The sequence below is a fragment of the Amphiura filiformis genome, chromosome 6, assembly GCF_039555335.1.
Source record: "Amphiura filiformis chromosome 6, Afil_fr2py, whole genome shotgun sequence".
In the NCBI taxonomy this organism is placed as follows: Eukaryota; Metazoa; Echinodermata; class Ophiuroidea; order Amphilepidida; family Amphiuridae; genus Amphiura; species Amphiura filiformis.
The window spans coordinates 14,123,933-14,146,464 of record NC_092633.1 but is presented as its reverse complement, the minus strand read 5'-3'; the positions used below and the strand labels follow the sequence as shown (position 1 = coordinate 14,146,464).

General features: G+C 37.8%; 2 protein-coding genes across 2 annotated transcripts in view; one reads left to right on the top strand and one right to left on the bottom strand.

Annotated features, from left to right (window-relative positions):
• LOC140154363 (aqualysin-1-like) overlaps nt 1–16,923 on the top strand; it is a 34,735-nt gene extending 17,812 nt beyond the window's left edge. The window contains exons 7-9 of the mRNA XM_072176929.1: nt 6,482–6,653; nt 13,189–13,323; nt 16,504–16,923. Coding sequence (XP_072033030.1) covers nt 6,482–6,653; nt 13,189–13,323; nt 16,504–16,526 — 330 coding nt within the window. The 3' untranslated portion in view covers nt 16,527–16,923. The remainder of the gene's footprint in view (nt 1–6,481; nt 6,654–13,188; nt 13,324–16,503) is intronic.
• Nucleotides 16,924–21,228: 4,305 nt separating this feature from the next.
• Nucleotides 21,229–21,573, bottom strand: LOC140154362 (uncharacterized). Its single transcript, XM_072176927.1, has one exon. It carries the CDS (start codon nt 21,571–21,573, stop codon nt 21,229–21,231), a length of 345 nt encoding a protein of 114 aa, XP_072033028.1.
• Nucleotides 21,574–22,532: the final 959 nt, after the last annotated feature.

The following is a 22,532-nucleotide window of genomic DNA, read 5'->3' as shown; positions in this document are numbered from 1 at the left end:
TCACGAAATCAGACAATGTCGTGCTTTTTGTAAACCAGCATTCTTGAAAATGAGCAACATAATGATTTTTGACTTAACACGGTTTAGAAATAATTTCTTCATATTTTTGGTGTTATCTGTCGTTTACATATCCTTCCTAAAACACCAAAGTACGAGTATTTCCAAACATCTAAATTTGCTAAAAATTTAGGACATGTTACAAAACTATATTGTCTAGAATTTTAGAAGAGTACTTTTAATATTGGCCGGTTATTTTTCACACAGCGACGTTAACTAGGCAATGTACTATTACCTATAACATTAACTAAAACACCAAAGTACGAATATTTCCAAACATCTAAATTAGCTAAAAATTTAGGACATGTTAAAAACTATATTTTCTAGAACTTTAGAAGAGTACTTTTAATATTGGCCGGTTATTTTTCTTACAGCGACGTTAACTAGTCATATCCCCATACTGTTAACGTAGGGCTATTTGTAAAGGTCACGCGTCAATGGGAAAGAGCACTGTGTATTGTGTATAGGAAAACGGACAGTAACTGCAGTATGATAGATTAAATAACGTACATATTGTACATACAATATTGTACGTACAATAAAAAGTCTGTATACTGCTTAAGAATAATATCTGATATCACTCAACAGCATACACAACGTACCCGTCATCTTTAAAATTTCAAATGGTAGGCTACCTAGCTAAGTTTTCCTTTTAGAATAATCCCGGAACCTCGCGTACGGCCCGAGTACACAGCCAATTCATAATAAAATGACCTAGCAATATTTGAACTCCGACCTTTCAAGTATTCAAGGGGTCATTTGGTGAGGATGATAAAATAGGGCGGGAATTGGGGGTCATTCAGTGAGAGCATTAATTTTTTTTAATTTGGGCATTTAGTGAGAGCATTTATTCTTTAAAATGTGGTCTTTCAGTGAGAGCATATATTTTTGAAAATGGGGTCATTCAGTGAGAGCAATGTTTTCCTGAAAATGGGGTTTATTTAGTGCATTTATTTGGGAACCTGGTTGTCATTCAGTGAGAGCGTTTATTTCTAAAAATGTGGGTCATTCAATGAGAAAGCATTTTAAAAATGGGGGTCATTACGTGAGAGCAAAATGAGCAAAATAAAAAGGGGGTCATTTAGTGACAGGCGGTTTAAAAATGGGGGTCAATGTGTCAGAGTAGGCCTATATATATTTTCTGAATTCTTATGAACCGCATATAATTATGTTTAAACCATTTTAGTTTTAACCAAAAAGCCCCCGGGGCACTCAACTTTAGAAGTGACGGGTATGTGCCTACCGGCGCAAAGGGGGGGTCTATCGGGACAGAACGTTGTATTTTTTTGAAAGGGGCGTCATTCGGTACAAACAAAAGGAAAAAGGGGTCATTGGGTATAATATTTTGAAAAAGGGGTCATTGGGTATAAAATTTAAAATAGGGGGTCATTGGGTAGAAAATGTGTTGAAAAATGAAGAAAAAATACATTTCTTGTTCCAAATTCACATACAAATTTGCTTTAACAAGACTCATAATTTGCCATTTTTCCGCATTATTTTGTGCATTTAGATGATACATTCTAGAAAAAAAGGCTCATTGGGTAGCTGTCATCATGTATGGCTTTTAAAAAAAAGAGGGTCATCGGATATTCAACTTCAAAAAGGGGGCACATACCGTCACCTCTAAAGTTGAGTGTCCCCCCCATACCCCATGGGGGAGGGTAAAAGCTTGTAAACATTGACCGCGGATATCTATGAATACCGTAAGGGTGTCAAGTAGGCACCAGTTAAATAGATTCTTATTCTATACACCTCAGACGCCCACTTCAAAACAAGAAGAATCTTTCAAAAGGCACAGTTCACGGATCAGGTGTAATTGTGTATAGTAATTTGTTCCAACTTTCCATTTTCATATCAAACCTACTCTGAAGTGATCTTAAAATAAATTAGTGATTTGAGGTATAAACAAGAGCGATAACCGCACCATAGCTGAACCATGTGGCTTCGGCAGTACATTGTGGTAGGCCTATACCACTGTCACAGTATGACCCCTTTAATGACCTTAAATGAATTTTAAAATATTTAAAACATGTTAAGAATGTCATAAGGATCATTGCGTTTAAATTTCAGCTCAATTGAAGCATTTTGAAAACTTGACCTTTGACCCCTTTATTGCCCCTTAATGACCTTAAATGAATTTTAAAATATTTTCAACATGTTTAGAATGTCATCAGGATCATTGCGTTTAAATTTGAGCTCAATCGGAGCATTTTGGAAAACTTGACCTTTGATCCCTTTATGACCCTTTAATGACCTTAAATGAATTTTAAAATATTTTAAAAATTTTTAGAATGTCATAAGGATCATTGCATCTAAATTTAAGCTCAATCAGAGCATTTTTGAAAAACTTGACCTTTGACCCCTTTATGACCCCTTAATGACCTTAAATGAATTTTAAAATATTTTTAAAATGTTTAGAATGTCATAAGCATCATTGCATCTAAATTTAAGCTCAATCAGAGCATTTTGAAAACCTTGACCTTTGACCCCTTTATGACCCCTTAATGACCTTAAAGAAATTTTAAATGTTTTAAACATGTTTAGAATGTCATAAGGATCATTGCATTTAAATTTAAGCTCAATCGGAGCATTTTCGGTTAAAATGTGGCTGGACGCGGCGAATGAGCCGTAAACTCGGCAAACTTCATTTCGAGCTACAGGTGAAAATATATGCAAATCTCGTATTTTGGCGAAGTTGAGATTTTTGCAGATTTGAAATGTTTAAGCTTTCTTCTGAACAAAATACAAAGTTTTATTTTAAAGAAATAAGTGGAAATATGAAATAATCCACATTTTCTGAGGCCCATCTGATGAATGGTCATTTTGCTTCCATAACTTTGAACGCGTTTTTCTCGGTTTCGCGTTTTGATTCATGACAACCTATAACAAGCCATAACTTTGCTTCTGATTGTCATATGAAGTTCATTGAGGTGTCATTTTAATCCCTGAAACAGGCTCTTTGCAAATATGTAATAAAGTAAAAATAACCAGAGAGGGACTTTACGGCTTATTCGAGGTGTCCAGGCACAAATGACCTTTTTGACCCCTGTGACCCCTGGATGACCTCTGACGTTTGGAAATATTTTTATTATATTCTTTATGTTTTCCTCTTTCATATGACACCACTCATGGCGTCATACCTTCGTGGCATTTAGAGATATGTCCATTTTAGACCAAATGGTCATTTAGCTAGTAAGCTAGTAAGCTAGTAACATTCACTCATATAGGCTGATACCATTTCATGGTTCAGCAAAAATATCTACATCCTGACTCTGGCCATGGAGGTAGTAGAGAAGGAGAAAGCTCGCACGCATTCTATTGTACAATCATAATTGCCGCCCTTTGAGGTTTCCAGATCAATGTTTTGATTATGTAACACGATTATCACTTATGATCTTTGTGTTGTATACATGCATGGTCGCACACTTGTGTGCGCTATAAATATGATGAAACAGCATAAGTCATTCTAACTTGATGAAAATGATGCACATTATGCTCATATCTCTTTCATTGGCTAGTTAAAAAGAGGGCTCAGGACGCGGTTTATTTTGAAACCTCGGGGGTGGAACAATTATTAAAGTTTTGGGTAAACAAATAAAATCGGACCAACCCGGGCAGTACCGGGCAACACTGAGATACATCTCGTTTGATGGGAGAATTCCTCAACTTAACAATGCGCAATTTATTTTAATAAGATCTTCGTACTTTTAAAACAGTGCTTAAAACAATTTTACCCGTCCTTAAAATGTTGTGAACTGCACCATTCCATAATAAACTGTTTAGAAACATTCTGGAACAACATGTTTCAACATATTAATCTAAAAAAACATCGTATATGAAATGAAATATGAATATTCAAGTTCAACAGCTAAGTAAATGTATGCGCATCCATAATACATGTTTTGCGCATACGTGATTTACTTGTCACTAAATATGAACCCCCCATGAGACGGAGTCATTGCGATGTCCGACAAGGCCCGTAGAGCTGGCAAAGTAATTGCTCGCGGGCAACTCAACCCAAACCTCCACGTGGTGTCGGATGGATAACGCTAACTTGGGCTCTGGGGAACAGGCTTGGATGCGAGGAAGTCAAGCTAGCGTAGGATCATGCAAAGTAATTTGACCACGTTTTAGCCCTTCCTCGGCTGACTCAGCCTGGTGTGGCTCTGAAGAGACACCGTTTGGTTTTTACCACGCTGACAGAGGAAAAATCTACATTTTTTGTACGAGCATATACAGCAGGGGAAATACAACGAGCGTGGCATAAAGAAGATAGAAATAACTTGGATGCAGTGAAGCAGAAAACTACGTATTGTGACTGAATGGAGTTATACAGGTGCAACTTGACAAAGGAGTGAGTACTGGCGCAAATAACCTCAGTAGTTGAAAGCGCCATACAAATCAACCAAAAACAAAAAAAACGGAGTCATTGCAGAAATTATCGGCGATGATCATTAGATCAAAGGTACATCTGTCTCTATTGTGTTTACAATAGGATTTACGTAATGCGCTTAACGCGAGCTCACTCCTTCTCTACTACCTTCATGCTCTGGCTTATATAACTCTCCAGCAAGAAACGACTCATTGAAATACAAACTTTCAAATCGATACACTATCATAGGCCTTTATTATACCATGGAAGTAAGAGACATGGAAGCTGGTCGATCAAACACCTATTGAATTATTTACGTAACATTCTATAGAGGGTACGTATCAAGGTATTGTGATATCAATATAGTCAGCGTGGCTTTAATGTGGATCAGACTTGCCGCCTTTATTGCCAGTTCGTTTATTTACAGGTTTATTATTATGAGCAAAAATCGTGTTTTTCTTGATTATGTTTCAAGTATGTTGTTTATATTCGGAAAAAAGTGACATGGATGTTAGATTTGTAATCCATAATTACAGAAATCCAATCAAAATATCGATTTCTACCCTATACTTACAGATTTTCTTAAACTTCAAAATATTGGAAATCATGCATTTACTTCTAAACCGCTAATTAGCCGTAAAAATTGATATGCGCACTTGGCACATGCGTTACATTATAAAATTAATCCCGCATCTATTTGTGCGCCCGGGGATGCCCGAAACTGCTGTTGACCAGAATGTTCTATAGTCGGGTATTATTTTTACATTCTGCGTAAAATAAATTGTATTTCATTTCATTTTCTGTTTTAAAACTGCTATCTGAGAGTCTAGCATATATATACATTTAATCGGTAGGTTTTCACATAATTACATACCTTTAATAAAATTGTACAAATTAAACTGATAGCATTCTGATCATTACGTAGGGATTTTATAAAATCTGTTTGTGTTCATAAAAAAATCAGATGATGGTGGATGCGATATCGCTATTTTGACGTCGCCATTGGATTAACACATAATCATGAAATCTTCACAAACAATTCTAAATTTGTTATGTGGTGTCAAAGCAAAATTATCTTACTCTAAAACCGTTGGGGTTCTGCAAAGTACCCCACTGCAAGTATGTTAATTGTCCATTTATAATTGCTAACCGTGTATTGTGAATGGGGCTGTCAGCCCTGTATCTTCGCCAGCCTCGTACGTCCGTGTTGCGTGTCCTATGCCGCCTGAAAAAAACCATGCACTGCGGTAATATAACACAGCCCATTGTCAGGACTTAGTACACGACCTCGTACTGCTATTGATTTTTAAGCGGGAACTTTGATTTTAGACATGGTACACGTTGACCATGCGTTGACTCAATTGTTCCCCTTCCGCCTATACTTCTTTTGTTCAGTATCGCGGCAAGTATGATACTCACTTTGATGTAGTATTTGACCAGCTTCCATGTCTCTTACTTCCATGATTATACCATGCAGATAATAACCTTGGCCCAATAATTATGGTTCCAATTAAGATAAGCAAACATTACTGGGTATATAACAGGAACTAACTTTCGTCAGTTGGAAGTAATTGAGTAAATCGCCTGTATCAAAATATGCAGTGTATTTTTCATATAATTTATGCAGTAATATGCACAGCTTTATCACAAAATAAACAATAGCATTGACCTTACCCACCAATCAGTAAAGCCTATTATAATCATGTGATGGTTCAATCCAATAGTAAACATACTTAGAAAAAAGGCAACAAAATAGTCCTGGTTGTCATTGTCTCAATACAAGATAAGATGTGCTAAAAAGTCCTTGTCATGTGGGGCAGGATTAGATAAAGGGATACAAACCTGGGTATGAGACATTAGGAATTATTTCCTAGCCTCTTAATCACAGGGTTGATGGGCTACAATAGTTATTCAAGACAAGGGATAAACTGTGCATATGAGATGTGGGTTCAATCAAGTGGGGGAAATGTTCACTCCGTGAAAAAAATGTAAGCCACACCTAACTTTACACTCACTATCAAGTTCTGTCTTACTTTTCTCTTCTGATTTTAGGCCATTACTGTAGGAGCAACCCAAGAAGGTGATAATAGAGCTTCTTATTCCAACTACGGTACCTGTGTGGATATCTTTGCACCCGGTAGTAGTATCACAAGTATTTGGTGGCGTTCCGACACCGAAACAAATACCATAAGTGGTACATCAATGGCTTGCCCACATGTGTCTGGTAAGTAGAGGATCCGGGGGGCACTTCAATTTGAAATGGATATAGGTGTAGGGCTGGCACTTTCGCACTAAGGGGCATTCGGTGAGAGCAAAATGTAAAAAATATGGGGTCATTGGGTGAGAACATAACCTTTTTTTTAAATGGAATCTTTGAGTGAGAGCCGACACAACGCCACAAAAACCTCGAAAATCGAATTTCTAGTTCTAAATGGCTTCAAATTTCGTTGTTTTTTTCAAAATAAGTAACAAAATCAGTGGTAAATGAAAGTTGCTGTTGAAATTGAACTTGTAAGGGTCTTTGGGTGACAGATCAAATGGAAAAATAGGGGGTTTTCGGGTGACAGAGCATGTGTTCGTAAAAAACTATGGGGTCTTTGGGTGACAGCGATGCTGAAAAGGGGGGTCTTAACAGCCCTACATACGCGTCACCTCCAAAGTTGGGTAGAGGGTGCGTTAAGATGGCTACCAATTTTATGCCCCGTGTCACGTAAAACGAATGAACACTAAGATATTTTATGGTGATTGACGAACAAAGCATTTGGAAGTTTTTTTGGAAGATACCTTCTCCAAATACATACATACATACATACATACATACATACATACAATAAGGCTTTTGTAGCCCGCCATTTCATGAAGACCACAGCGGGTGTGATGATACATAATAAAATAATACACTACAGAGCAAAGAATGAACAAAGACAAGTCAATATGGGAACATGTATGTTTTCAAATTCTTCTTAAATATATGAGGAGATGTTGCAGAACGAAGGGCTGCTGGAAGTTGGTTCCATAACTTTGGAGCAGTGAAGTAAAAAGATCTGTCAGTAGCGGATTGAAGTTTCCTGGAGTGAATGGTATGTTCAACTAACCGGGTAGTATCTGCAGACGAGCGCAGTCCAGTGCGGGAAGGTGTGTAATTAAGTAAGTTGGAAGCCAGATATGGAGGAACAATGTTATTCACACACTTAAAAACAAGTAGCAATATCTTTAAGACAATACGTTCATGAATCGGAAGCCAATGTAACTGTTCCATATCAGATATATGGTGTGGCATGGTCTTGCTTGCCAGCGCGATGAATAAGTTTGACAGCCCAATTTTGCAACCGTTGAAGTTTGGCAATATCCGTTTTATTGGATCCTAACAGAAGAGCATTGCCGTAGTCTAAGCGAGAAAGCACCAGAGATCTAACAATGTGATGACATGAGTCTGTGTCCAGGAACCGGCGAATACGAGATATGTTGCGGAGCTGAAAAGTAATAGATTTACAAAGTCCGGATATATGCGGTGACATAAGCATGTGCGTGTCAAATAAAATGCCCAAATTCCGTACAGTATCGGAAGGATGGGTGATATCAGTTCCAAGATCGAGGTGAACTGGAGGCATCTTGAGCTTATTATTTCTCGACACGGCAACAAAAAACTCAGTTTTGGTGTCATTTAACATGAGCATGTTTGATCTCGGAGATACAAGTAGCTAGCCGTGAAAGAGCAATTTGAATGGAAGATGTGTCCGCAGGATTAAAACTGGTATAAAGTTTAATGTCGTCAGCATACATGAGACTGTTTCTTTATGATGGGATTGATGATGGCATGTTTGAGAATATTAATATACATGTAGACAAAGACATATTTATCACATGTGTTAAGGCAGGTATAAAAACAGAAGTGTGTTGCTTAATGTACCATGCATGTTGGCAGAGGGTCAAGCAAACAACTTTTGGCATTAGAGTTATTCACCAAATCAACAACATCTTCCTCACTCAGAGCTTTGAACCTTGAGAGTTTACATGAAACAGATTGGTCATATGAGTCATTCTTATGTGTACTACTTACATTACTCTTAACTGTACTATCTACACTACTTTTACTTCTTGAATCTACTTTACATTGTTCTGTTTTAAGTTTTGAATGAATATTTGAAACTTTGTCTGTGAAAAATGACGCAAAGTCACAAGCCAATTTCTTTTCAGAGTCATGGTTAGGCAAGATCTTTTTGTCATTGTCCAATAATGAATTAACAATGCGGAATGTAGACTTAATGTCAGCATTATCAAATTGTTCTCTGTAATATGTTTGTTTAGACTCATTAATCTTGGAATTAAAGGGGGGTAACCCTATTGGTTTTGGATATGGATTGTCTTTAAAACTACATAATAATATCAAATATCGTCCCCTTTATGCTGCTTCGTGAAAAAACGAGAGCATTTTCAGCGTAAAAAATTAATATGAATAAATAGCAAAATTCGCAATCCAATACCTTGGTATGCGTGAATTGCATTCTGGGCAGGCATGCAACAACAACATGTGCCGTAATTCCCTTCGCTTCGTCATGTGCCGTGCGTGCGTGGTGCACTGACATGACAATCAAGCTCCACTAGTCACGTTCCGATACTAAGCAAATGCTAAGTTGTGACACTAGTATTAATAATTATAATAGGCCTACCACTAACCACAACCAGTTTTTTGTCTTTATATCGTTCATGATATATTTTTGTGTATAAATAATGGCAATAGCCATGCCATTATCGACGAAAACAAAACAGACCTGACGACAATGCTGCAAATGCACGTATTGAACGGATTTTTTTGTTTTTTAACTCTTTTTCGTACCATTTCAGAAAAAAAGGAAACAAAATATATTTCCTCTTGCAATATGTACATTTCAAATGAATGTAAAAAAACTTAAAAATGGAGAGGAAAAAGAGAACTGTTACCGGGTATTGAACCGGGTACCGCTTCGTCCATGACGGAATTATTGGAGCAATTATACTACCACCGTAAAGCTGGATAGGAGTCTCCCGGGGAGTCTCCTCAGCAGTTAGTGTGGTTCGCTCTTTTCACAGAATGTGAATGACGCGAAACAAAAGTAGCTGTTGAGGAGACTGATTATTCATTCATAATTCCCTACCCAGAAATCCGAAGTACTTTTAGTATTTAGAAATTGGTAGCCTGTAAAGGCCGATGTTTTTCATGATTTCTCCGGAAATACATCGACTTGGGGCGTCAAATTTCAGGATAGTAATGAGAAAAATAGTATCTATTATGTGATACCAAAATCTCATCAACAATGAAAAATATCGGGGGGATGATGCTGTCGATCGGGTTACGGACCTTTAACCAGTTTATTCTGTTCAATATACTGTTGGTGGTAAACCTCAGACTTGGTTTTCCGCCATTTCTTCTCAAGCTTTCTTCTCCTACGACGAGCCACATGTATGTCCTCATTGTACCAAGGCTGTCGTTTCCTTGCGTTGCACTTTCTACTTGTAATTGGGGCATGTTTGTTTAGACAATTGGTAACAGTATCATTATAAAGAACAGTCAGTTCATTGACATCATTACTGGAAGTCATATTTGAATTAAATGATTGGGCAAGATCACTGTGAAATGAAGCATGGTCGATCTTCCTGAAATTGCGAAATGACCGGGTTTCATTGGTTGTTTCAGGTACAATGGGTCACATTATGATCAGACAGACGAACACCAACACTAGTGCTCATAACTAGACGATCCTCAGGATGGGACAGAATTAAGTCTTAAGTGTTTCCTGATATGTGCGTGGGGCCAATGATGTGTTGACAAAAACCTGCTTCATCAAAAGATGACATGAAATGTTTGGCATCATATTTATCTGGGGTGTTGACATGGATATTGAAATCACCAAGCATTATAGTTTTTGTGCCATAACAGTTGATGTGTGTCAAAAAGACATCAAACTCCTTTAAGAACTCTGATGTCTTTAGACCATTTGTTGGTGATGGGTATGGCCTATAAATCAACACATACATCACTTTATTTTGCTTATCACTGATAATAGCATGCTCAAATGTAGAAGAACAAACATCTGAATACAAAAGCTGCAATTTCAGAGCCACTTTATATAATACTCCCAGACCACCGCCAAAAGTACATGAACCTCTGGGGATGGTCAGGAAATTATAGCCTGGTAGTGTTAATTCGGCAATTACAACATTGTCAGTGGTTGTTAGCCATGTTTCAGTAAGAAACATGACGTCTACATCATGCTCTAACGTATAGTCAGAGCATGTGATTGTCTTATTACGAATGGAGCGAGCATTCCAATGACAGATATTGATGGAAGCACCAATATCCGTCCTAGATGAGGAAAGAGAGTCCTTAAGGGACGGAGCATGTGGGGTGATGGTATCAGAAGAAGAACTACTTAGTTCTTGGTTGTACAGGTTTAGATCAGTTGTTACATTTTTCCGTCTCATGTGGGTACCTGCGCGTCTACTTCGGTTGCGAAAAATTTCAGGTTCTTTATAGATGTGTAAACATGGTGGGGAAGCGATGCATTAGGCTGCGATCACATAGAAGTATACGGTATACGGTATTCGCTATACGAAATACGCTCATTCGATCAGGCTGAGTTCATATAGGAGTATACTATGTGAACTCAGCCTGATCGAATGAGCGTATTTCGTATAGTGAATACGGAGTCGCGAGTATAGGTCAATTTACCAATTTTCTTCGTCTAATCAAATGCTTGTAACTTTACTTCTTGATGTCATATTGCATTCAATGAGGTGTCATAATGTGCAGAATTATATAGTGCATCTATTAAAACAAATGCATTTACCCACATATGGTTTAGTTTTAAAATAAGGACGGTATACGCTGCACTAAAATCGAACACGCACGATTCCCACTATACTATACTATACGCAGGTATACGGCCTAGAATAGTGCCCTCTTATGTGACCCGGTACTATGAAATTTCCTTGCTTGATTTAAGCTATACGCGTACACCTGCAAAACGTGCACCGCTATACCCGAATAGTTTACTTCTATGTGATCGTAGCCTTATGTGACCCGGTACTATGAAATTGCCTTGCTCGATTTAAGCTATACGCGTGCACCTGCAAAACGTACACCGTATACCCGAATAGTATACTTCTATGTGATCGCAGCCTTAGAACCACTACGCAAAGACAGTAGTAAGTGCTTCCTGGTATAATGAATTGTACATGATGTATCACTGGTAAGTGGTTGAGAGCCATTAATGGTAGGTGACTGAATTGAGTTTGGCCAATGATGTAGAACTGGATCACTCATGGTAGAACTCAAGTGGGTGTTCTCAAGTGTTATCATTGATTGATTATTGATCAAGAAGTGAGAATCAGTAAGCATTATAAGCTTAAAAACAAGTTTGCAAAATTCCACATAGCATTGAAGAAAAATCATCATGAAATTTCACAATTTCAGAGTGTCTATTCCCATAAAAACGTAGAGTGAAGAAGGACCATGATACAAACTCAGAGGATGATTTAAGGAAGCCCCATCATGCACTGTAAAAGTGTTATCACTAGAGTTTCAACTGCCACTTTACTTTTCAAATCCCATTGAACTCTGTGCAAAAGATGTTGTTTTAGAATTGCCCGTGTGTCGTCATTACTTGGTCGATTTCAGATCTAAAGTGATGTATGCATGAAGGATAATTCACACCTTTTGTTGATAACATAAAATGTGAAATCGACCAACTTTTTGAAGGTGTTTTTATTGTAAATATATCTGTCCAAATTCAAATTTAACCATGCACGTGTGTATGCAGTGGGCGGGCAGTGGTGTCTAACCGCAAGACTTGCTGGGAAGTGCTTAAATCATCCTCTGATACAAACTAATGGTCATTAAAATTATAAAGCAGTCAGTCTCCAAAAACACATATAACAATGAAGAAAACAGAGAGTATCATCACAGTGGCAGCAGCTAGTGTCAGCGCCCATACCAAAGTTTTGTTATTCCAAAAATTATAACAATATTTATAATATTAGTAAATAACTGTCAGGAAGGTTTTCTGTTACATTTGAAGCAGAAGTAACGAGATAAAATGAAAGAAAACACTTAATATCTTCATAGGGCTTTCAATATGTCTCGTTTTTCGCAGGTTTGCATGGTCTGATAAGCATCAGATGATTGGCATGTGGTTACAAAAGAAATGGTCACTGCAGTTTGATTGCTGTTTCATTCTGATTGGCCATTCAATTCCTTACACTGAACACATAGGGTAGAAGTAACATATAGAAGTATTTAAATGAATAGAGTGCCCTCTCAAGGATGCCTACTCAAGGATAACCTCATTTGAATATTAGGGACTTCTATCCATAGAGGCCTTGCATGTGACGTATCATCCCGTAAATATGGCGGACTACTCAAATGCATTCAATAAAAGCATGATTGCAATCTACCGTGACATTTCGTCTCACACACATAACCCTGCACTACAATCAAATAGGTTGATGACAACATTTGATTGAATGGACTGCACTCCGCCATAACTACGGTGAAGGACACCGGTTCAAATCCTTTGTCTGGAGCCAATCGATAAGTTCATGCAGGGCCTCTATAGAGGTTGTGCGCGAAATTATTGATTGGCTCCAAACAAAGGATTTGAACCGGTGTCCTTCACCGTAATCATGGCGCAGTGCAGTGCATTCAATCAAACGTGACTGAGGGAATAATTTAGATTTTCTTGAAGAATAGATAGCCCTCATTGGATTTCATCTTCTTGCAGGTGCTGCCGCAAGAATGATTGGAGAACACCCGAATTTTACCCCTGCGGAGGTTGATGAACATTTGAAGGAAGACGCAACACAAGGTGCTGTCAATAATCCTGGATCGGGATCACCTAATCTTCTACTGTATATGGGTAAGTTTTAATAAACATACCATATTCTATGTAATTCATATTTTATTTCTATTGCATTACATTTCTATTCTATATGATATTCTATAATCTTTATTACTATTACTATGAATCTATTTAATATTATATATATATCTATTACCCAGCCAGTCGGGCTGGGTATAGTTTTATATCAGATCCTCTTACTAATTGGATCGTTTGAATCCAAAACACAAATTTATTGGTTGAGCTATAAGTTTAAAAATATAAATATTGGTCAAATAGTCGATTTATTTATTTATTTATTTATTTATTTATTTTTTTTTTTTTTATTTTTTATTTATTTATAGACCAGACCTCCCAGAATAGGTAGTCGTTACTCTGAGTTGCATGCCAAAAGGCAATATTTTGCCAGGGGGGATGGTCCATACAACCACCCCCCCCACCCCCGTTGACGCCTGAATATGGGTTTCTGACCAAATTAACCTCATATTTGCCCATTTTAGCCCCCAAAGTACCATAAACGTATTCAGTCGCCAAAAGGTGCTGGATTTTCAAATTCCACGATCTGATTAATCTCCGCGAAGCATGGACGGGTATATAATTGTTATCCTGTGGTTTCTTCTTCCTCTTCTCCTCCTCCTCCTCCTCCTTCATCAAACACATCATTCTGTCAAGGCTAGCGCTAAAACTGCAAAGGTCCGAGGCCCATAAGTATACCACATATGGGCCCTACCCTGTAGATTTATCCTTTGCCCAGCCTATCTTGGCTCCAGAGGTCAAAGGTCACGGGCCCCATGGGCCCAGGGGCCCAAATTTAAAAAGCATGTCGTTTCTCATCAAATGAAGCAGCCCCGGGGCCCTGAGTTGGTACACTGATAGCCCCATGGTTACTCTATTATACATGAGCCCCATATGTCATATATTATGGGCCCCAGGGCCCCAAAGGCTAAATTAAGGGTCATCAGGTTGACTAGGCTAGCTCTAAAACTACAAGGGCACTAGGGCTCCTCATGTGTGGCACATGTATGAGCCCTAAGTTGTAGATGTGCCTTTGGTCCATTTTTGGCTACAGATGTTTAAGGCTAGGGGCCCAGAGGGCCGGCCGTTTCTCAGCAAATAAAGTAGTACAGGCTTCAGATTTAGTACATTAATAGGTGTTCAGCATTACCTATATATATGTTACCCACGTGTCACATACTATGGGCCCCGGGGTCCCAAACGCTCAAACATAGTGCCGGCCGTTACTCAGTAAATAAAGCAGCTACAATGCCCAGCTTGAGGCTACTGATAGCACTTGAGAATATACTTCGACATATGTATATGAGCCCCATAAGTCAAATATTATGGGCCCCATGGCCCCAAATGTTAAAACAAAGGGCCGACCGTTTCTCATGAAATAAAGCAGCTTCAAGGCTCAGATTTGTACACAGAATTTTGAGATTGCACCTGAGAATTATACAGTAAAAATAGTACATATGAGCCCCATTATGTCACATTATTATGTTTTGTTGAATCCAAGTGTGTAAAAATATTGGATCCAAAACATAAAATTGGATGCTTTACGCCCAATATTTATTGGTCTCGCTATGAGTTTTAAAATATTGGACTCTACTACGTCTCGTAGCTCGTCCAATAAATATGGGCTCAATCGATCCAATTTTATATCATAATATGGGCCCAGGGCCCCAAACGCTAAAACATAAGGCCGGCCGTTGCTCAGTAAATAAAGCAGCTACAGTACCAAGCTTGAGTCTACTGATAGCACTTACATATGTACATGAGTCTCATATATGCATAAGTCAAATATTATGGGCCCAGGACCCCAAATGTTAAAACAAATGGCCGGCCGTTTCTCATTAAATAAAGCAGCATCAGGGCTCAGAGATTGTACACAGATTTTATCTGAGAATTAAATTGTTACTAACACCCACCCCACCCCATGCACGTAGGATTAAACAGTCAGATCCACAGAGAAGATGACATAAACGTTAAGGCTGTTCCAGCTAAATTACATACCCATTGGCTGTTCCATTTAATTTACATACTCCCTCTGAAATGGCCACAAAATAGGCTGTTCCATTTAATTTACATACTCCCTCTGAAATGGCTGTGCCGAGTTTGAGCCCCGTATACGACGGCCTCAGACAAACAGACAAACCTTCAGACAATTAAGCGATGTTCTAATCTGTTTTCAAAGTCACTAATGTTTTAAACCACTTCGGAGGACCTTCATCCTCCAAGTTCAAAGCTTTCTTCGCTGCGCCAGAAGATGCCATGTTGTTTACCTCTTGAGCTTGACCTCTGACCTCTGATGATTTACTGCCTGTCGATGTCTTTGGTTTCTTTTTCGCTGGGCTTCGCGCATCAGACATGGTAGTATTCCTTGATCAGAATCTTTAGGATGCTTAGGCGAACTCATAATAAGCACCAAAATGTCCCTTGATCTATCATAAACAACAAATTTAAGGCTGAAATAGTCCTTCTACACATAAACCGCCAAACCTTGGGTAAAATCAAGAGCATCAACCACTGCACGACATCAGCATCTGATTAGACTATGCCATAGTCGAATTTTATTAAAAATATATTATTATTAGTCATGATGAACCCATTTCGTTGAACTCAAAATTATACTGATGTTTATTAAAATTAAAGTATTCAATAGTAAAATGGTCATAAAGAATTAAGAATATCAGATGATTAGTGACAATAAAAGTAATTGAATGCAACATTATCTTGCATAATTATAATGGCTCACTTTAATACTGAACAATTCGGATTTTGGAATCTACCAGTTTATTGATAGCGAAACAGAGGGAGTGCGGTGACTGAAAAGATCAGATACAGATGTGAAAATCTATCAGTTGCACACAAATCAATATAAATCAGAGTTTTATGCTTAAATGTAATAGCCAGAGTATGCAAAATGGGGAAGTGGACTACGGAGAAGTCTACCATCTGATGAGTTAGGGCGCCCTCCTTTAACTTGAACTTGAAAAAAAATGGTACAATATTTTTTTCGTACATCATAATCGGTACGAAAAAATATCGCGACCGGGACGGGGGTGTGGGGATCAATGTCATTCAACAACGTAGAAAATGTGATGAAATCGGGCAGTCCTAATTCCTTATACCTTATCAGAGACCCTTATAAAGTAATCTTTAATATACACGTCTTCTATTTTACTTTCTTTTCTTCAGACCCAAATCCGCACAGAATGTAATGGAGCCGTCGACCAGGTTTATATTGCGTCTTAATTCATAAAGAGTCACCAAACTTGTGTGAGAACTATAAACATAACAAAATGTTGTAAAACCTGATTACAAGGAAAAAGTCAATATCATAATTTCTGCTCTCGCTTCAAAAAGCCGATCGAGATGACGTTTGTTGACAGGTTTCGACTTCTGAACGCTAATATGCTTAGTTGTACTCGTACGCCATGTAAGTCAAGTGAAAATAATACTGTGACTGGTTTTGACTGTTCACCTGGCGTACACGTAAGCATTGGCGTAAGAAGTTGCAACCCCTAAATTAAATACATAATAGATGAAATATTGCAATTTAAAAGAAAGGCAATGAAAATATATTCAAAAAGAACGCCGAAATAAAACCACGATGGTCTTCAGAAAACAACGGTTTTCTCGTTTCGTTTCTCGTTTCTGCTGTCTAGTATCAAGTGAGGTAAGCCTAAGGGATCGGCCAAAAAAATAGACGTTGTCTTATAATCGAAACTAGTTTCGTTTTTGTAGGGGGTCTTCATTTAGTTTATTATAAAAATATCGGTCTGAATGTAATTTTCAACACTTCAAGATTACATCTCTGGCAAGCTGGAAGTGATGGATCGGCCAAAAACGAAACTAGTTTAGGAGGACTTCGTTAATCTTTTGGGTTGTTCCCTAAAAAGTATTATATAGCAAAAAGTAAATAATTGTCAGATTTTTGCATTCCACCGGGGTCAAAACCTAAAACGCACTGCTGTAAAAAGCTAGAAATACTTTATTTGGCGGAATTTGGTTATTGCAATCAAACGTTATAAACACAGATGACCCATCCACCTTGAGCGTTTTTTACGAAAGATAAGAAATATAGGAAGAGTCACGCACCGCCCACTATTAATGTGTTCAACTAACGTATACACAAGAGTTTTATACGATATTTGACAAAATAAGAAAAGATCCTTCAAACTCATGAAAGAAATGTTTAAGATCATACAGCCTAACTTCACACTTGTTTGATAGCATAAAAACTACATCATTTTAAAGAAATTGTGAACACTGGTGGCGCTATTTATCTTTAATCGTGTTTTCAGGCGGCATAGGACACGCAACGCGGACGTACGAGGCTGTCGAAGATACAGGGCTGACAGCCCCATTCACAATACACGGTTAGCGATTATAAATGGACAATTAACATACTTGCAGTGGGGTACTTTGCAGAACCCCAACGGTTTTAGAGTAAGATAATTTTGCTTTGACACCACATAACAAATTTAGAATTGTTTGTGAAGATTTCATGATTATGTGTTAATCCAATGGCGACGTCAAAATAGCGATATCGCATCCACCATCATCTGCGTGTTTTCATCTTTACCATGTTTACAAGGCAGGGTCGGATCCAGGAATTTTTGATAAAGGGGGCGCCTTTTGGTCGACGACGAAAAAAATGTGTTAAAGGGGGTTACCCCCTCGAAAACTCAACGGTTTTGGCCCATTGTTTGCTGTTCATGGCCGAATTTGTTCCTTTTTTTTAAATTTCTTACAATTTTTGTATTTTTAAGTTACCGGCGCCCTTTGCTAGTCAAAAATAGAGGGGCGCGCCCCCTAAATCCGCCCCTGCAAGGTGGCGATTTACACCCCCCTCGAATCTTATTCTACAACACTCAAAGATCAATAATCTGCAAAAACAAACTTTCACTGCCAAAACCATCTAACCCAAATAATATCGTGTTTGCGGCCGGACTACTGGTATAATTCCATTACAACATTATCAGCAAAAGAGTAACAAATAGCAACGAAATTTTCAAAAAACTTTTTATCATGAAATGTTAGGAGCAACTTATATTACTTGGATACATTCAAGCAGAAAAGGATGAATAAGTTTCAAAAGAGACGAAAATCTTTGTTAAAGAGAGCTGGAAATATATGTACATATTTGTGTGATAGTTGTTGGTATTGTCCAGGTCTAGAATTCAACATTAGGTCTATATAATGTTTTGTTAGAAAATTTGATAAATGATCAAACAACCGTTACTTATAATTAAACTATCTCAACGTTATTTCAATCTGTATATGCCTACTACTACCGGGATACTACTGTCAAATTAAATCATAAAGAACACATTTATGTAATTTACATGAAATTTTTTAACGTATACCCAGAGAAGATTTCAGTACGTCCATCCATGTAGCTCGTTGCACCGATGTTCGTTGAAAGACTCAGTAAATACCTACGTTTTGCATTGGAATTAGGCCTACACACAAAGAATTGTGTTAACAGTTGAATCTAACATTCCAAATGAACTTGTTCAAAAATCTATTATTCCAAATGAACTTGTTCAAAGCAAATTCTCAATGTATCTCAATGTTGTTAATTGCTTTTTAATTTTATTTATTTGTTTGATTTTTTGTTGTCGTTGTCTTGTTTTTGTGTGTGTATTATAGTGGGTTTTTTTGCTGCGTCTATAATTATTTATATTTTCGATACCGGGATGAACTGTGACTTGCCGTGACAGTAATTTTCTCTGGTATCAGCCCGCTCTCCTAAGGGACCGTTCACAAAAACTTGTTAGGGGGTCTTGATTTATGATTCAAAGATATGATTCATTGGCCATAAGCATTGCAACATTAATGCTGCAGTTAATCAATTTTGGTGTCATAATTGAGCCCAAGGTGATACAAGCGACATGATTGTCATAATACTCTCCTTATGGATAACTTAGGAAAATACGTTAGCCCTTTCTGCAATCATAGAATTCCTGGGTCAAAGTTTATGCAGTTGCTCAAATATTCTTCAAACTATTTGCAAAATCTTTCTCAGGTCATAAGGATTCAGAAAATGTATAGTTTTACCTATCTACAACCTATAGTTCCAGAGTTACGAGCAAAGAGATCGAAGTTCAAAATTTGGACTACAGATGGGTCCGATTTTTGATGAAAATGATCAAACAACCGTTACTTATAATTAAACCATCTCAACGTTATTTCAATCTGTACCGGGATACTACTGTCAAATTAAATCATAAAGAACACATTTATGTAATTTACATGAAGTTTTTTAACGTATACCCAGAGAAGATTTCAGTACGTCCATCCATGTAGCTCGTTGCACCGATGTTCGTTGAAAGACTCAGATTTCAGACCATTCCCAGCAAACACAAAACGTTTTCGACTTCGTTCGCAAAAGGTTAGAAAAGGTTGCCAGAAAATGTCGGGTTATATAAAGGTCATATAAAGGGTATAAAATGTTTTCATAACATTCAAAAACATTTGTTGATAAGCAACTGCCATATTCTAACATAATGTTATTAAAGTGTTGACAAAATATTTGTCAAAAACTGTTTACAAAAAATATTTTACAAACGTTTCCATGGCCTTTATATAACCCGACAGCTATTAAAACGTTTTTATCTAAACCAAAACCCAAAGTTTTAAAAACATTTTTGTGTTTGCTGCTGGGTTCCTCAACGCGGTCGCAGGTACATGGTAGCTTCCAAGTGCTTATTTTGTATCCTTCGGTTTACCGTAAACATGGTATTAAAAATAGAGCTTTTAGTAAACAGACAAATCACTGAATCCTCTGTTTATTTGGTTTATCAAAGAACAAAATAACAGGAAAAACAGCAGTTTAATAACGTAGTTCTGTTTGTGCAATTCCAATACAAAACGTACTAGTAGGTGTTTACTCATCTTAAGTAACGTTTCACCACTACATAAACTAGTGGTTTAATCAGACTGACAACTCATCACATCTGACAGTTTCCTTTTACAGGCGACAGGAACCGCCTTTGAGAGCGTGGGCCTCCTTTGGAGGCCTATGTTCGGAAGCGAACAGGGAGGCGAAGGAGTATTCACAATCTCAATTAGTCAAAGACCGGTGGAAAGCTGAAGATATTTGATCAGTGTTTGTTTTCTTTCTAAAGATGCTAGAGTATCTAGAAAAGGAATAGAACCCTCTTGCTCTTGCTCGTAAGTGAATTTGACACTGTTGGTAGGATCAATGGTGTTTAAATGATCAGTTAGATTGGCAACTTGTCCTTTGCGTACATAGGCCTATTTCCAAAACATCATCAACAGTCTTTTTCAGGGGCGACAGCTTTCCGGAACTGTGGAAATAGCTTTCTCCTCAAGCCACCCCATAAAGATAATGCAAGCGAGAGGGTTGAGGGGACTACCCATGGCGATGCCGAAACGTTGGCGATAAATTTAACCTGAATAGCTAAAATACGCAACCGTACTAAGGCAAAAATTGGACTATTCACTAATAATATCTTTGACCAACTCATCACGCTCTCAACGGCGGTTCCTGTCACATATAAAAGGAACTGTCAGATGTGATGAGTTGCTACTCTGATGCTTGCTTGCTTGCTTGCTTGCTTGCTTGCTTGCTTGCTTGCTTGCTTGCTTGGGTCGACTCTTGTAGTCGGACTCACATAATGGCTCTCCAAACTGCTCTGCCTAGCATACAATTTTTGATGTCTGGTCCTGTTAATCCCGATCATCTGCCAACATCTTGATATAATCCTTCTTGGGTGGACTTCTTGTTCGCTTTCCATGTTTGGGCTGCCACATAAGAACAACAATTAAAGCTGCTTCCTCTTCGCTTCTTGCACAGTGCCCTGCAAACTTTAACCTTCTAATCCTGAGCCTCTCAGAGATTGGTAACAGATTCCCATACAGTTCTTTGTTGGTGGTGTGTGTTTGAGATATCTAGTGCCTAGGCAAGAGACGGGTATAGCAGCCATCCATAGCTTTTCTCATTTTGGTTGTTATTGTCCATGTTTCAGCGCCATATGTTAGTACCGATTTTACAGTGGTGGTAAATAACCTGATCTTTAGAGCTCTTGGCAGATTACTTTTCCAGATCTTGTCCATGCTGTTGCATGCTTTCCAAGCAAGTGCCTTTCTGATGTTAAAGTCCTTCTCACTAGTACTGGCAGTCCATGTACCTAGATATTTGAAGTCATGCACTATCTCCAATTCGCTTCCGTTCAGTGTTTTTATTGAAGACGGAGTTTCCTTGTACAGCATTGCCTTGGTCTTCTTGGCATTCATTCCTAGTCCTACTTTCTGTACAGCAGCTTCAACAAGATGAAGCTGCTGATGAAACCACTAGCGAAGTGGTGAAACGTCACTAAAAAATGTGAGTAAATACCTACGTTTTGCATTGAATTAGGCCTACACAAAAAGAATTGTGTTAACAGTTGAATCTAACATTCCAAATGAACTTGTTCAAAAATCTATTATTCCAAATGAACTTGTTCAAAGATTAGGAAAAGGAAATGCAGTGAACCAGCAAATTCTCAATGTATCTCAATGTTGTTAATTGCTTTTTAATTTTATTTATTTGTTTGATTTTTTGTTGTCGTTGTCTTGTTTTTGTGTGTGTATTATAGTGGTTTTTTTTGCTGCGTCTATAATTATTTATATTTTCGATACCGGGATTCCCTCAACATACCCGAATGAACTGTGACTTGCCGTGACAGTAATTTTCTCTGGTATCAGCCCGCTCTCCTAAGGGACCGTTCACAAAAACTTGTTAGGGGGGTCTTGATTTATGATTCAAAGATATGATTCATTGGCCATAAGCATTGCAACATTAATGCTGCAGTTAATCAATTTTGGTGTCATAATTGAGCCCAAGGTGATACAAGCGACATGATTGTCATAATACTCTCCTTATGGATCACTTAGGAAAATACGTTAGCCCTTTCTGCAATCATAGAATTCCTGGGTCAAAGTTTATGCAGTTCCTCAAATATTCTTCAAACTAGTTGCAAAATCTTTCTCAGGTCATAAGGATTCAGAAAATGTATAGTTTTACCTATCTACAACCTATAGTTCCAGAGTTACGAGCAAAAAGATCGAAGTTCAAAATTTGGACTACAGATGGGTCCGATTTTTGATGAAAATGGTCTCAAATTTGACGTCTTGTAATAGCAATTAAGAAGAGAATAGTATACAAATATATACTGCCATGAGAGGTTCTGGTTAAAACTATGGGCCCGAGAGAT

Bases quoted from the DNA above. Each gene is read 5' to 3' on its own strand.
- LOC140154362 (XM_072176927.1), bottom strand. From the start codon at position 21,573: ATGAATGCCAAGAAGACCAAGGCAATGCTGTACAAGGAAACTCCGTCT.